Source organism: Monopterus albus, unplaced genomic scaffold (assembly GCF_001952655.1).
Source record: "Monopterus albus unplaced genomic scaffold, M_albus_1.0 scaffold334.1, whole genome shotgun sequence".
Taxonomy (NCBI): Eukaryota; Metazoa; Chordata; class Actinopteri; order Synbranchiformes; family Synbranchidae; genus Monopterus; species Monopterus albus.
This window is the reverse complement of record NW_018128214.1, coordinates 444,800-457,288: the sequence shown is the minus strand read 5'-3', so window position 1 is coordinate 457,288 and position 12,489 is coordinate 444,800. Positions and strand designations below refer to the sequence as shown.

General features: G+C 45.4%; 2 protein-coding genes across 2 annotated transcripts in view; one reads left to right on the top strand and one right to left on the bottom strand.

The window, feature by feature from the left end:
* Positions 1-4,319, bottom strand: part of adam17b (ADAM metallopeptidase domain 17b) — an 8,774-nt gene extending 4,455 nt beyond the window's left edge. Inside the window, 10 exon segments of the mRNA XM_020624661.1 lie at positions 267-358; positions 439-583; positions 973-1,083; positions 1,190-1,276; positions 1,368-1,498; positions 1,641-1,821; positions 1,905-1,993; positions 2,366-2,499; positions 2,812-2,944; positions 3,968-4,319. Coding sequence (XP_020480317.1) covers positions 267-358; positions 439-583; positions 973-1,083; positions 1,190-1,276; positions 1,368-1,498; positions 1,641-1,821; positions 1,905-1,993; positions 2,366-2,499; positions 2,812-2,944; positions 3,968-4,052 — 1,188 coding nt within the window. The 5' untranslated portion in view covers positions 4,053-4,319.
* A 1,022-nt stretch (positions 4,320-5,341) lies between these two features.
* On the top strand, positions 5,342-12,448 carry taf1b (TATA box binding protein (Tbp)-associated factor, RNA polymerase I, B). The gene is made up of 15 exons (XM_020624678.1): positions 5,342-5,513; positions 6,303-6,401; positions 6,919-7,006; positions 7,506-7,603; positions 7,697-7,789; positions 8,423-8,507; positions 9,017-9,185; positions 9,495-9,594; positions 9,801-9,948; positions 10,080-10,254; positions 10,499-10,536; positions 11,107-11,194; positions 11,443-11,513; positions 11,707-11,935; positions 12,177-12,448. The coding sequence occupies exons 1-15, from the start codon at positions 5,496-5,498 to the stop codon at positions 12,442-12,444; spliced, it is 1,767 nt and encodes a 588-aa protein (XP_020480334.1). The 5' UTR covers positions 5,342-5,495; the 3' UTR covers positions 12,445-12,448.
* The last annotated feature ends 41 nt before the right edge of the window (positions 12,449-12,489 follow it).

The following is a 12,489-nucleotide window of genomic DNA, read 5'->3' as shown; positions in this document are numbered from 1 at the left end:
ACTCGGCTGCTTCCTCTTTCTCAGTACTGTGTTTCAGAAAGCTTTACACTTGGTTACAGCCAGTGGTGGAAAGTAACTCTGTGCATTTAGTCAAGTACAAACCTGAAATACTTGGTCAAGCATTTAAAAAATGACTTTAGTAAAAGACAGACATTTGCACCTTGCATTCTGGGAAAATATGACATATAATAGTGACACATTTCAGACTACACAACTGATGAAGTGAACAACCTGCGATGCCAGCTCAGACTGGCTCCACAGCCCACCTTGGTCAGGATGGTCTTCCCGTAGTTTTTCGTGCTGGTCAGGCCTGTGTTGAGGTAGATCACTCTCTGTTCGTTTGTAGATGTAGGACACTCTGGGGAATGAAAACACCACGGTGACTCCTCATTCTCCACAGTTACTTCCAGTTACTAGGCTGAAGCATCAGGACTCTACCTTTGGAGCAGAGACCTCCGGGGATGTCGGGTTTAGACGGGGCGACGTAGGCTAGACCCAGAGTGCCCTCATCAAAGTCCTGGTAGGTGAAGAGGTGAGCCAGGCAGACGTTGGAAGCCTTCCCTGCGATGTCCACACTGAACTGCTGCAGGGACACGAAGGAACAGAGCTCTCAGAAGAGACGCCCAGGATCTAAACTGTGACAACAACAGATTCGGCTTCTGCTGCTGGAAATTTCACCCCATCTTGTCTCCATCCACCAGACCGATGTGAAACAGTGCTAAATGTTAACATGTTAGGTCAACATGCTAATGAGTTCATCTCAAGTTACGCTAAGAAACATTTGTTTATTCAGTCTTTCTGAATATGTCTTAACCAGAAAAGCCTAAGATCAAAAACCTGTCAAATTAAAAGTAAAAATTCTTTTTACATCTCTTCCCTAACGTGTCCTTAAAGACTGATACGTGCAGAAGTGGTCAGAGGTGTCAGAAAACCAAACATTAGCATGTCAGCACGCTGTCCGTCAGGTCTTACCTCCAGCAGTTTCTTGACGTCCCAGACGTCTCTGCCCTCCACTGGACTTCCTCTCATGTTGAAGTGACTTTTTCCAGGAGCTACTGGGGTCGGACTCTTCTCTATGATGATCTGGCAGCCAACACAGTTGACATACAGGTGTGTCAGGTGTAAGCTTTGATATGTCGTACATGGTCGGGTTTTGGTGTCCTCTGGCCTACGTCATGTTCCTCCTCACCTGCTGGATCTGGACACCGTAACCCATGAACTCATCGTCCCATGATGTGTTTCTGTAGATGTCGTCCACACGATCAATCAGCTCAATCTGAAAGCAGTCGGGGTGGTTAGCCTCCCTGGGTGGGGGTGGTGGATGGTGATTTAAAACAATAAGCAGTGTTCAGACTGTTTGTTCTGACCAGGTAGTTGAGGGTGGTGCTCTCCTCCTCACGGCCCATGTGTTTGAAGAAACGATGGTCGGCCACCAGCAGCAGAGGACAGGTGTTCTTCCTGTGATCGTGGACCTGGCGCTTCCCCCTGAACACAGACTCTGACCAGGTAAGAGAAAAAAACACACAAACAGGACAAAGCATAAAAACACGACGAAGCCTCACAGCGGCCCGAAGTCTAAATGTAACATGGTCTAATGACACATGACACAGAAATCTGTCTCTATGTTAACATCTACTGACGGTCTTCCTCCTCATCCTCTAACGTGGCTGCCTGAATGCTGTCAGGGAGGAGGTGATGGGGGTCAGAGGTCACGTAACCACAAACTGAGGGCTGGTGCAGGCGGCTGACGTTCCTGATGTCCTCTGAGCGGTAAATCAGCAGGCGACCATCAGGGGGCGCCAACGTGAACCTCCACAGAGGCTGAACACACAGAGAGGAGGGAGGGAGAGTTAGAACGGGATGCAGCCTGACACTCTGTCTGCAGCCATCAGTGTCTGTCTCACCTCGATGTTGTACTCTGCCTCGTCCGTCAGGATGTGAGCGGAGAACTCGTGCTCGTCTATATGAGCCTGAACACGGGAGTTTTCCTCCCCTGGCAGAGCGAACACACAGTGAAAGGGTCAGGCTGCTGTTGTTCACTGGTCAATAAATCTGATGTGCAGATTGAAGCCAACAATGTGTGTTGATGTGTCTCGCCACACCTTCTGACTTCCTCCTCTGTCAGAGGCTCCTTCTAAATGTTTAAAAGCACCTCGCAGGTATTTTACAGATTAGAAAGCGTTACTCAAACTGGTTAAATCAACAGTTATATACTGTATAGGGTCAACAGACAGTGATTATGGAAACAGGTTTGTAGATGTAGCATAAAGTCTAGTAACCAAGGATGGATCAGGGGCCCTGAACCAGAGCCTCGGTCTGAAGTGGCTGGAAACAGTGTTAGAACAATCATCCTGGTCAGTTTTACCAATGACGTGTCCAATGAAGTAGTTGTGTCTGTTGACCGGGTAGCTCCGCTCCCTGCCGTGCTCGTCTCGGACCACGGCCCTGAAGTCCTGTGCGAACAGCTTGTCATTGGTCCTCAGGTACAGTCGGAACTGCCTGCACAAACAAATGTACAGGTGGCGCTCACGTTTCAGATTGATTTTAATCTGCAATGAACCTTGTTTCAGTGTTTATCAATGTTAAAAATATTTTGTCCGTTAAATGTTAAAAATGTGACAAATATAAATCCCAAGTTGTCAAAACTCAGAAGTTTATTATCTAAAATAAAACGACTGTCAGTATGTTGAAGTAGTAAAAACTATTATTTGGGACTTTGGTCTGTTTTGTGCTGATTTATCAGCTGGTTTATTGACTGATCAGTTGACTTTGAACATGTGACAGGAGAGTGTAAGAGGTGTGACCTCTGACCTCTGCAGGGCGCTGAAGCTGACCATCTTCTCCACGTGAGTCTGAGTCTGGACATCTCGGCGGCGGACGGAGTGAGTCTGCAGGCTGGACAGAGGCAGCACGTCGAAGTCGTCCAGCATTGACCGGACAGAAGCTGCACAGAAAACACAGGTGTGACCCACGTGTGACTCCCTCAGCCTGTCTGGAAGGTTTATCACCGTAAACATCAGGGTTTTCTCATCAAGATCAACATGAAACTCTCTGGGTTCAATCGTCAGTACAAACATGAGCCTCTGAATATATCTGGTCCTTTAAGTTAAAACCATCTGGGGTAAAACGACAAAAGCCTTGAATTTAGTTGTTTAAATCAGAATATTTCAGCCCCCAAATATAAACAGCGGTGTCGGCTGCAAAAACCCATCATCAGTCAGGCTTTAGTGTAAACGCCCAGTAACAGGAAGTGTCACTGGGCTCAAGAGGGCTGCCGCTATCAGTCTCTGTGGTTTTGACCCTCAGTGGCTCCGCACTGGGACTTTAAAACCATGACTTTGATTCTTTATCCCATAAATCTGACTTCAGAGCTGACAATCAAAATGACAACTTCTCTCCTAATTTTGGCTTTAAAAGTCAAATATCTGACATTTTAAGGCCACCCTATAAGGTTCGGACTTAATATCTCCTACGTTTGACTTTAACTTTAACTTCCTATTTCGTAAATTTGACATGATATGAAATAGTGAGTTGGGGAACAGATTGACTAAGACAAACATGTGATTCAGTATTTCATAATTATTACTAATCATTTTGAGACTGGTCTTAATTCTTCTTATTTTGAGTTTAATTTTAACTTTAAACTTCATAATTTTGACATAGTGTACTATAAAATATGACTTAGTGACTAAGTAGTGACTGAAACAGATTGTAATTAGTAACTAAGACAAACTGTCTCAGTGATTCTTAATTATGACTTGGAAACTCACATATTTGACATTTTAAGGTTAATAATAAGGAATCGATGGTGCACGTAGTAACTAAGCCGTAATAAACCAAAGCAGTGACTCCGTGTGTCATTATTATGACGTTAAAAGTCATAACTGTCGTGTTATGACAGGACAGGACTTGTCCTCCATGTGTCCTACAGACTTTTCGTGATAAAACGGGTCATTCTCAAACTTACTGAACTCTTCTGTGTCTGCATCTGGAGAAATGGCGGCTTCACCTAAAACCAAGAAAACGGCCAAAAAGCCGAGCTCCTGTCTCATGTTGGACGCTTCTCACTGATGGATGTTGAATCCACGCACAGGATGGACGTCAAAGTCTCCACGCATCAGAATCGAGCGTTTAACGATCGTTTGGGACAAAACTAAAGACTAAAAACACTTTTCTGGAATAAGATGGATGAATTTGGACCAGCTGAAGTTTTTGATGTGTTTAGCAGTTGGCAGAAAAAACGGCTCTAGTGAGTTAAAAACCAGGAAGACACGCGCTGTAGAGTCAAGTTGTGAGAAGCGCGAGGTGGCGGACGGAAGTAGATCTACCTGCTTTCACAATAAAAGTAGGATGTCGCTTAGCGAATACAGTAATGAAACACTAATGATGTAATTAATACTTGGAATCGATAGCTGAGGACATATGTAAGCATGGTAGACACAGTAAAAACCATTAATTAAGACATTTTAAATAAAAAATATACAAATATTTAGAAAAAAATTATTTAGCATAGTAGCATTTCTTCTTTTCATTATTATTATTATTAATGCTTTTGTTGATGTTTAATAAAACTCTTCCAGATTGTTATCGGTTGAGATGTCAACAAGCTTTATTTTGAAAACCCTCCTTTGTGTTGCGTTTTTGTTGTAATAAACTTTACAAACTGTTGAGTCAAACGCTCTGGAATCCAAAAAGTCTCTGAAACTAAGATTAAAAACGTGACTTGATGTGATTTGTTCCTGCAGCCTGAGCCAAGGAGAAACTGGAGCAGAGTGAAACATGTCGTCGACCTTCGTATGTAAGAGATTAGCTCTGAGACATCTGGCTACACTTTCTATTTATAACATGTGAGCTCATCCGAATCCGCTTTTACTACAACACACACTGAGCGGAAAAACTGTCAGACACGAAGGAGAACAGAAATTCACCGGAAGCTGTGGATAAAAACAGAAAAGTGCTTGAACTGTAAACCTGTTATTACACAACATAAACACTCAGTAGCTTCTAAATGAAAAGGTAAAATATTTCTAATCTTAGCAGCATCATCAAATGAAAAATAAGTAACAAAGACATATTAAAATGGCCTCCTCCAAATTGTTGACCCTGTTTATAAACAAGGCTGAAGTGTATGTCAATGACTTTTAGTCGAATAATGCATGAACATTATATAGATTGATGTATTATATTTTGTATGTCGTCGCTGATACTGTCAGAGGCTTCAAACGTTTTTTTCTGTGTAAGGTCAGTCTTTTTTTAAATATTAAATAAGTGAAATTACATGAATAAATTTCATCTTTGACTGCGGTGAGCGGAATAGGTTGTAGTTCCTTTTCTGTCCTGTGAGCGGCAGCAGAGGAGTGCTCAGAAAACCGGAAATCGTAAAAGAAGTAGTGGTCCCAACATAACACAAACCATCTACATGTGGAGTTGTGGACGAGCATCTGGTAGAGTGTTAAAGAAGAAAGCTTTGTTAAATCGGTTTGTTTTAGGTGAACATGGACGACGAGCATACGGTAAAATGTGTGGCATCCTTCTCTTACCTTAATAAAGATGGCGGTTAACTTTGTCAAGCTAATAGCGAAGGGGGCACTTGTTAGCTGGACGGCAAAAGCAAACTCCATTATAATCTGTTAGTTTTCTGTTCACTATCAAAATCTACAAGTATTCTTTAACACAATGTTATAAGATAAGAGTCTCCTTCGGCCAATGTAACAGCCGACTTTAATATTAACGTCGAATTTTTAAAAACCGTTATAATGCCATTTAATTAGCCTACCATTTGTTTGGCAAAGTTTTAAAAATACTTTTAAGAAAGATGGAAGAATGAGTTCAGTTAGAGACAGTGGGAATAGTAAATCGTCCTTGTATAAACGAAGTCTTGGCTGTAGGTGCAGCCAGTCTTCCAAAACTTGTCTTTACACTGAGATAGTTGCTTCATGTGTGGAAACTAAAAGTGCCAACTTTATTACAAGCCTATGTTATTTTATTCTCTTTCTTGGTTTGATTTGTGGCCGTCGGTGGTTTTCATTTGTTCCTTTGTCCTCTATATACATTAGTAGTTGTGTCTGTTAAAACCTGCTGATATTTGCTGTAATTTTACAGTTTTATGAAAACATCAAATCAATTAAATATTTCTTCTAATTACTCACATGTAGCAGGAGGAGTCCAGGTGCTAGCCAGGACATCAACACTCTAGTAAACCAGATGGGAGTCACATTTTAGCTTAAACTGCACAAAGACAACAAGGTTCAGACCAAAGAAACTCAGAATGTGTCTCTGTATGTTTTCATGTCTTGTGTCAGGCCGGGTACAGGGAGCCGTGCACTCAGTGTGCAGCCGTGGACTGGGGGGTTTCAGACGAAGGTCGATTCTACTGCAGGTCCTGCCACAATGTCATTGAGGTAAGTTAAAGAAAACAGCTCAAACTGGCATCTGATCACTCAGGAACCTGAATGTATTGTATAATAATAATGTAAAGACTTTATTGAGGTAACACGTTGACAGTCGACTGTGTTTGATGTACCAGATAAATTACTACAGTTGATTAATATCAAAGGAGAGTTTTGTGATTTTAGTTTTAAACTGCAGAGATGAAATGTTTCCTGCCTTCAGTAACGTGCAGGGTACAGGAAGCATGTTTTTGTTGCTAATAACAGATGGGTTCAAAGACCACGTTCACACTGCAGGCTGAAGTGACTCAAATCCGATCTTTTTGCCCAAATGCGACCCATATCCGATTTCCTTATGACAGTGTGAACAGCACAAATCCGACCCAGGCCACTTTCATATGTGGTCCTAAATCATGTCCCCTGGTGTCAGTCAAGCTGCAGTATCACCCTGACTCTGTACCAGTTTACATGTTCTACATCTGTGAATTTGAACTTATTTTAACATGTGACTATGTCCCAACGCCGTCAGAGAACCAGAGAGGTGGTGGACCTGACCTTCACTCCCGGCTCCAGCAGGATCACCACCATCAGCAGAGGAAGAAGAACCAAGAGGCCTGGTCAGTGTTTCGCTCCTCTTAGAGTCCCACAGTACAAACACACCTACAGTTGGTTTGCTCTGGCCTGAGTCAGTGGATCGGTTTGTAAAGGCAGCGTGTTTCCCCCTTTGGTTTGGTCTCTTGTCACACACAAAGGAGACCCTGTTCTGGGCTTGTGAATATTCTTATGAGAGAAAAACTGCAGTGCATCATTGAGTGACAGCACAATTAGCATTCACTTATAACTGGTTATTACCTGGGTGATGCCAGGCAAAAGTCTGCTTCACACAAGGAAGGTGTGCTCCTGCACACACCGACTCTCAGCCCAGACCTGCTGAGTGCAGCTGGGCCGCATCGAGGGCAGATCACAGTGTGAACGGGGACTAGTTTCACTTGAGGGGTAAGGAGGGGGACACAGAAATGGTAAAAAAATCAAGCTGCAGATTTTCCTAAATGTTGTTTCAGTTTTGTTAAAGGAGGACTTGACTGTCTGACCGGTTCCTGGTTCTGTGTTCTTCAGAGCAAGGTCGCCTGTGGATGATCTGTGAAGGTTTCCAGTTCATCCTGAGGAACCAGGCCAATGCTCTGCTCAAACTGGGAGTCCGCCCACACTTTAAGGTCCGTCCTTCTTCTGCTTCTTAAACCTGCAGGGACAGTTAATAGCAGAAAGAGCTGGCGAGAAGCTGGTCTGATGGCTGTGTGTTGTTTTAGGACGAGGTGTTGTGGCCGCTGTGGAGACTGTACCTGCAGAGGAGTGGCCAGGCCTACACCAACAACCCAGTGAGGAGCTGCGTGTTTAAAATGGTGAGATTTGCTCTGCAGCTGCTTCATTCTCCTTCCAGCTTTTTATACACAAACTATTGGAAACTGAGGAAACTGGGGGTTTGTTTGACTGCTGATTAGGGGCTCGCTTCCCAGAAGCCTCTTAGTGCTGAGGTGATGGTAAAATCCATCTTTCAAACCTTCTTATGACTGAGATGTGTTTCCCAAAAGCATCGTAAGACACCTTGGCTATTATTGTAAAACCAAGTTTATGACCGTGGTCAGAACCAGGTGCTTCACGGCCACGAAACAAGACAAAGCAGCTGCATAAATAAAATACAAGAAACACAAGTGAAGACTTGTTGCTAAGAAATAAGAACAAACCAGGAGGCACAAGCAAGTGGCTTCATTTTTATTGTTATGCCCAAAGTTACTGCAGCGAAGATTAAAATGCTACGTTTGTAGTAATTTAGGTGGAACTGCATGATGACTGTCATGATCATGAACCTGAGTTATGTAAGTTTAGTTCTTTATTATTGGATGTTTAGGTTTTATTTTTTGCTTCAAACATTTGTGAAAAGCTCAATTACAGCAGCTCGAGGGTTTGAAGGGATCCAGGTAAAACGCCGTCAGCAGACTTATACCTGACTCTGCTGCCTTCATCTGTCTCCCTAGCGGGGGCCGGACTCAGACAGTGTCATGTCTGCCAGTGAGACCGACGGAGAGACAAACCCGTCCAGCACCGTTGGATCTAATGCAGGTATAGTCGGTGGCTGCACAACCAGAAAACAGGAACTGACTGACAAAGCCAGAGGTGTGTTAGACCAGATAGACACTGTGTTATGGAAACAAACTTAGATTCAGCTTCAAGATCAGATAATAAGAAGAAGATTCAACACAGTGAATTTAATAACGTTCTTTGGTTGAAACGCTGCAGCCTGTTCAGGCAGCTGTGTCTAAATGGCACCGACAGCAGCACAAATTAAATAAACTCACGGGCGCGTGCTGTGCACTTTAAATGTACCGTGGTTTAGTCACAGTGGGGGAGACGCTTTAAAACTGGAAATGGGTTCCACTGTACACACTAACTTATTTTGTAGACTTAAAGGCTGCAGCCGGTGTGTGTCTCTGTGCACAACCCCCGTCCAGTGAACGTGGTGTCCAGACCCTGGTCCAGCTGATCGCTCTGTGCCGTAGACCTATTAGTGTGACTGAGCTCGTCCTTTGTGTGTAGGATGTAACTCAGGTGAAACCTCCTTTACTCCTCAGAGAGCTCCAGTGACTGGTCGCTGCGCTCGGGCTCGGTGGATGTCACCACCTACCTGACGGCTCGGCTGCGGCGTGGCCGTGGTCTGATGAACATGAAAAAGTGTCTGGCTCTGATCCACCTGGCTCTGATCTGGAGCTGCGAGCCACTGACGCTCAGTGACCTGCTCAGGTAACATCTGGACAGACCTGGATGACACGGCAGCTGTCTTTAGATAGATGGCTGCTGGACCAGGCTGGAAACAGTGCTGAAGAGATTTTGGATCTGTTTTTATGAACCTGATCGTACTGACCATGGTCCTCTCATGACCAGACTCACCTGACGCACCTGAGACATGTTTTCACACTGTCGTTATGTGCAGGTGTTTTATCAAGTCGACTACACAGTGAAGTGAAGGTGTGTGGATGCTTTCTGAAGCCACCGTGTAGTCATGGAGAATCCTGGAAAGTCCTGGAACAGTTACTTGATGTCTGTTTCCAGGTTGGTGAATGAAGGCCACATCCCGTATGTGAACGCGTACGAGGAACTTCCTGACGAGATGAAGCTCGATGGCAGAGATGGCCTCATCTTCAGAGTCGAGGTGAGAAACCAACATAACTCCAGTATTTAGATTTTGTTTACTTGTTGTTGTTTTTGAAACTCTTAGAGCACATTTTCCTTCACATAAGTCTGGAGGGAGAGATACAGAAACTAAATTTAAAAATGAGATCATTCAATTCCAGTAACGTTTCCAGCTGGATGCAGGACGTTCAGTGAATTTTAGTCTTTGTGTGTTTGTGTTTACAGAGCATCCCGTCCCACCGGGTGATGCACAGGGAGGCACAGACTCTGCTTCTCTTCCTGCAGCTTCCTGCTTTTCCTCCAATCAGCCGACAGAGTCTGCTGCACCCGGCGCTGCTCAGCCTGCGCTACCTGACCGACGCCAACCTGCCCGGTAACAGTACTGCTGATACTGCAAACACTCTTACTGATAATGCAGCCTACAGTGATATCAGTGACAGTACCAGCGATCCCAGTTTAACCACTAAACCTGACAGCTTGCTCCTCTTCCTCGCTCCCTCCCAGACGAGCTCCACCCGTGGGTGTGCCAGCTGATGGAACTTGCTGGTATGGCAGATGAGACGCTCCACACGTTGGACGCTGCGTCTTGCCGCGTGCTGCCTCGCTACGATGTCCAGACTGCCGCCATCATCGTCATCACCATGAAGCTGATGTTCGGCCTGGACGACCACACTGAGTGGTGAGCTCTGCCTGGAGGCTGCGTTTTGTAGTTTCCTCCAACCAGGTGTCTGTATCTCATGTAAGGTTGCAGGACGGGCAGTGCTTTATGGTGTTGGTTTGGTCTGAATCTGCCTGGAGCTGAAGACGCGTCCGAGTAGCGTTAATAAAGTAACACGTTATATCACTGCATCACCTTGGGAAGTCATATTATTGCCAAAGTCAGGCGGCGCCACCTACAACCCTGATCACTCTGTGTCTTTCAGGGATTTGTCCAATGAAGCCGGGGACCACGACGACTCAGGTGGGTTCATCTCCTCAGTGCTGATCACTGAAACACTGCCCTCATGTGACGAGAGCTCCAGATCTGTCAGCCGCAGCTCAGCACAGGTGTTAGGTGCAGCAGAGCTCTGAAACCGTGGCCCGCGTTCACATATGGATTACGGTGCAGCAGAGCTCTGAAACCGTGGCCCCCGTTCACACATGGATTACGCTGTATTGGCCTGTATTGGTTGACAATGAGCAGCTCCTGTGCCCGTGGATGTACAGAGCCACTGTAGGGAACTGCAGGTGCTGCAGCCTCTTCTGGTTTCTCAGTGATTTATGGAGGTTTTGTTTACAGTGGACGTCGGGTATAGAAAACTGTGGAAGCATTAAGTAGCACTGAATCTAGAAATGTTAGTTTGGGATGTGTGTGCACGGACAGGAGCCCATCAGGTAGCAAGCTCACGCAAACAGCAGGAGGGGATGAAAGCGAACATTTGGTTTTTGCCTATTTTCTTAAATTGGTTAAAATTTGCACCACATCTGGATGGAAACCAGATGTGGTTAAAAAAAAAAGACCTGTGACTGTTTCTTTTCTTTGCTGGTCCAGGAAACATGTTTAACCTGAGGAGGTGGTACAGACTGACGCAGGCCGCTCTGACCAGAGCTCAGCAGAGGAGAGCGCGTGACATCGCCAGGTGAGACCTCACCTGTGTTGCACCTGACAATCCTGCTGATGCCAGCGCCAAATTCTTTCTTAAAGATTCGCTTGCGGTTCTTTTTTGTCAGCAGACTTTCGCTAGAAATATCTGTTCACGTGTCAAACGACAAAAAGAGCATTAAAGCAAATCCCTGTGCGCTAACCTTTCAATTGAACACACCTGGAGTCATCGGTGTAAAGTTAAGGGATGAGTTAAGGTGTTAAATAGGTTTTTAATTTTCACAGGAAGCAGTGGAAGGCGAAGAAACCTCTCTATCCGAGCAGGTTGGAGAAAGCAGTGATGATGAAGAAGAAAAGTAAGAATTGGAGTTTGTACGAGTGTGACACTGTCTCTCTCTCTCACACACACACACACACAGAACTGAGACAGCTTCCCCCAGACCTCTGCAGTTTAGGTCAGGTGCACATATCACAGGTACCACAGTGACGTGACTTGGAAAAACGCACCATGTAGTACGTGACTAACCCAGCTGTGGTGTGTCCGTGCAGGAACCGCGGAGCTGGTACAGGCCTGTTTTGAGAAGCTGTCTTCCTGTCCGGCGGGGGTCCAGCGCTCCAACATGTCCAGCTTCAGGTTCTGTTGGGGGGACGAGGACGGAGCCGACGGGCCCAGTCTGCACCACAAGAAGCTGGATGGAGTCGTGACCCTGAAAAAAAAAGTCCTGAGCCCATCTAACTCGATGTACTGGCACCCGGCACTCACACGCTGTCACCCCCGGTAGGTCGTTGAGAGACGGCTGGAGCCAGCGGCATCTGTGCATCATTAAAGTGTCCTGTTCACTAGCATACTGGTATACTGTATATAACATGAGCTTTAACATGAAAACTGTGACTCTGTGTCGGGAGAGATTCCTGTTAGCGCCCCGAGCAGCACAGGATAAAATGAGGCTGATGTTAAAAACAGCTCAGCTCCAGCTCCTCAGGTCCTGATGGTTTCTTCTTCTTCTGCTCCCTGACAGGGTATGCAGGAGTCACTACTCGGAGGTGGAGGCAATTCTGCCGCGGTCGTTTGTCTGGCTGCTGGAGCTCTTCTCCTTCCTGCTGGACGTGAAGCCAGCCTATCTGTACGAGGAGGTGCTGAGGGTGGAGAGACGAGTCTTCGGCAGCAAAGCACCCAGAGACGGACACACGAGGAGGCCTGAGACAAGGACCAAGACGTCGACCTCAGCCAGGAGACGCACAGGAAACGGGAGAAATGATGTGAAAAACCTGCCCCCAAAGTCATAAACAAGAATAGAAACGCTTGGTGTCATAGGATTTATTTCTTCCTCT

Excerpts from the sequence above, each read along its gene's own strand:
- taf1b (XM_020624678.1), top strand. Across the intron at positions 6,402-6,918 it reads CCTGCCACAATGTCATTGAG|AGAACCAGAGAGGTGGTGGA; the intron begins GTAAGTTAAAGA and ends CAACGCCGTCAG. Across the intron at positions 10,255-10,498 it reads CTGGACGACCACACTGAGTG|GGATTTGTCCAATGAAGCCG; the intron begins GTGAGCTCTGCC and ends TGTGTCTTTCAG.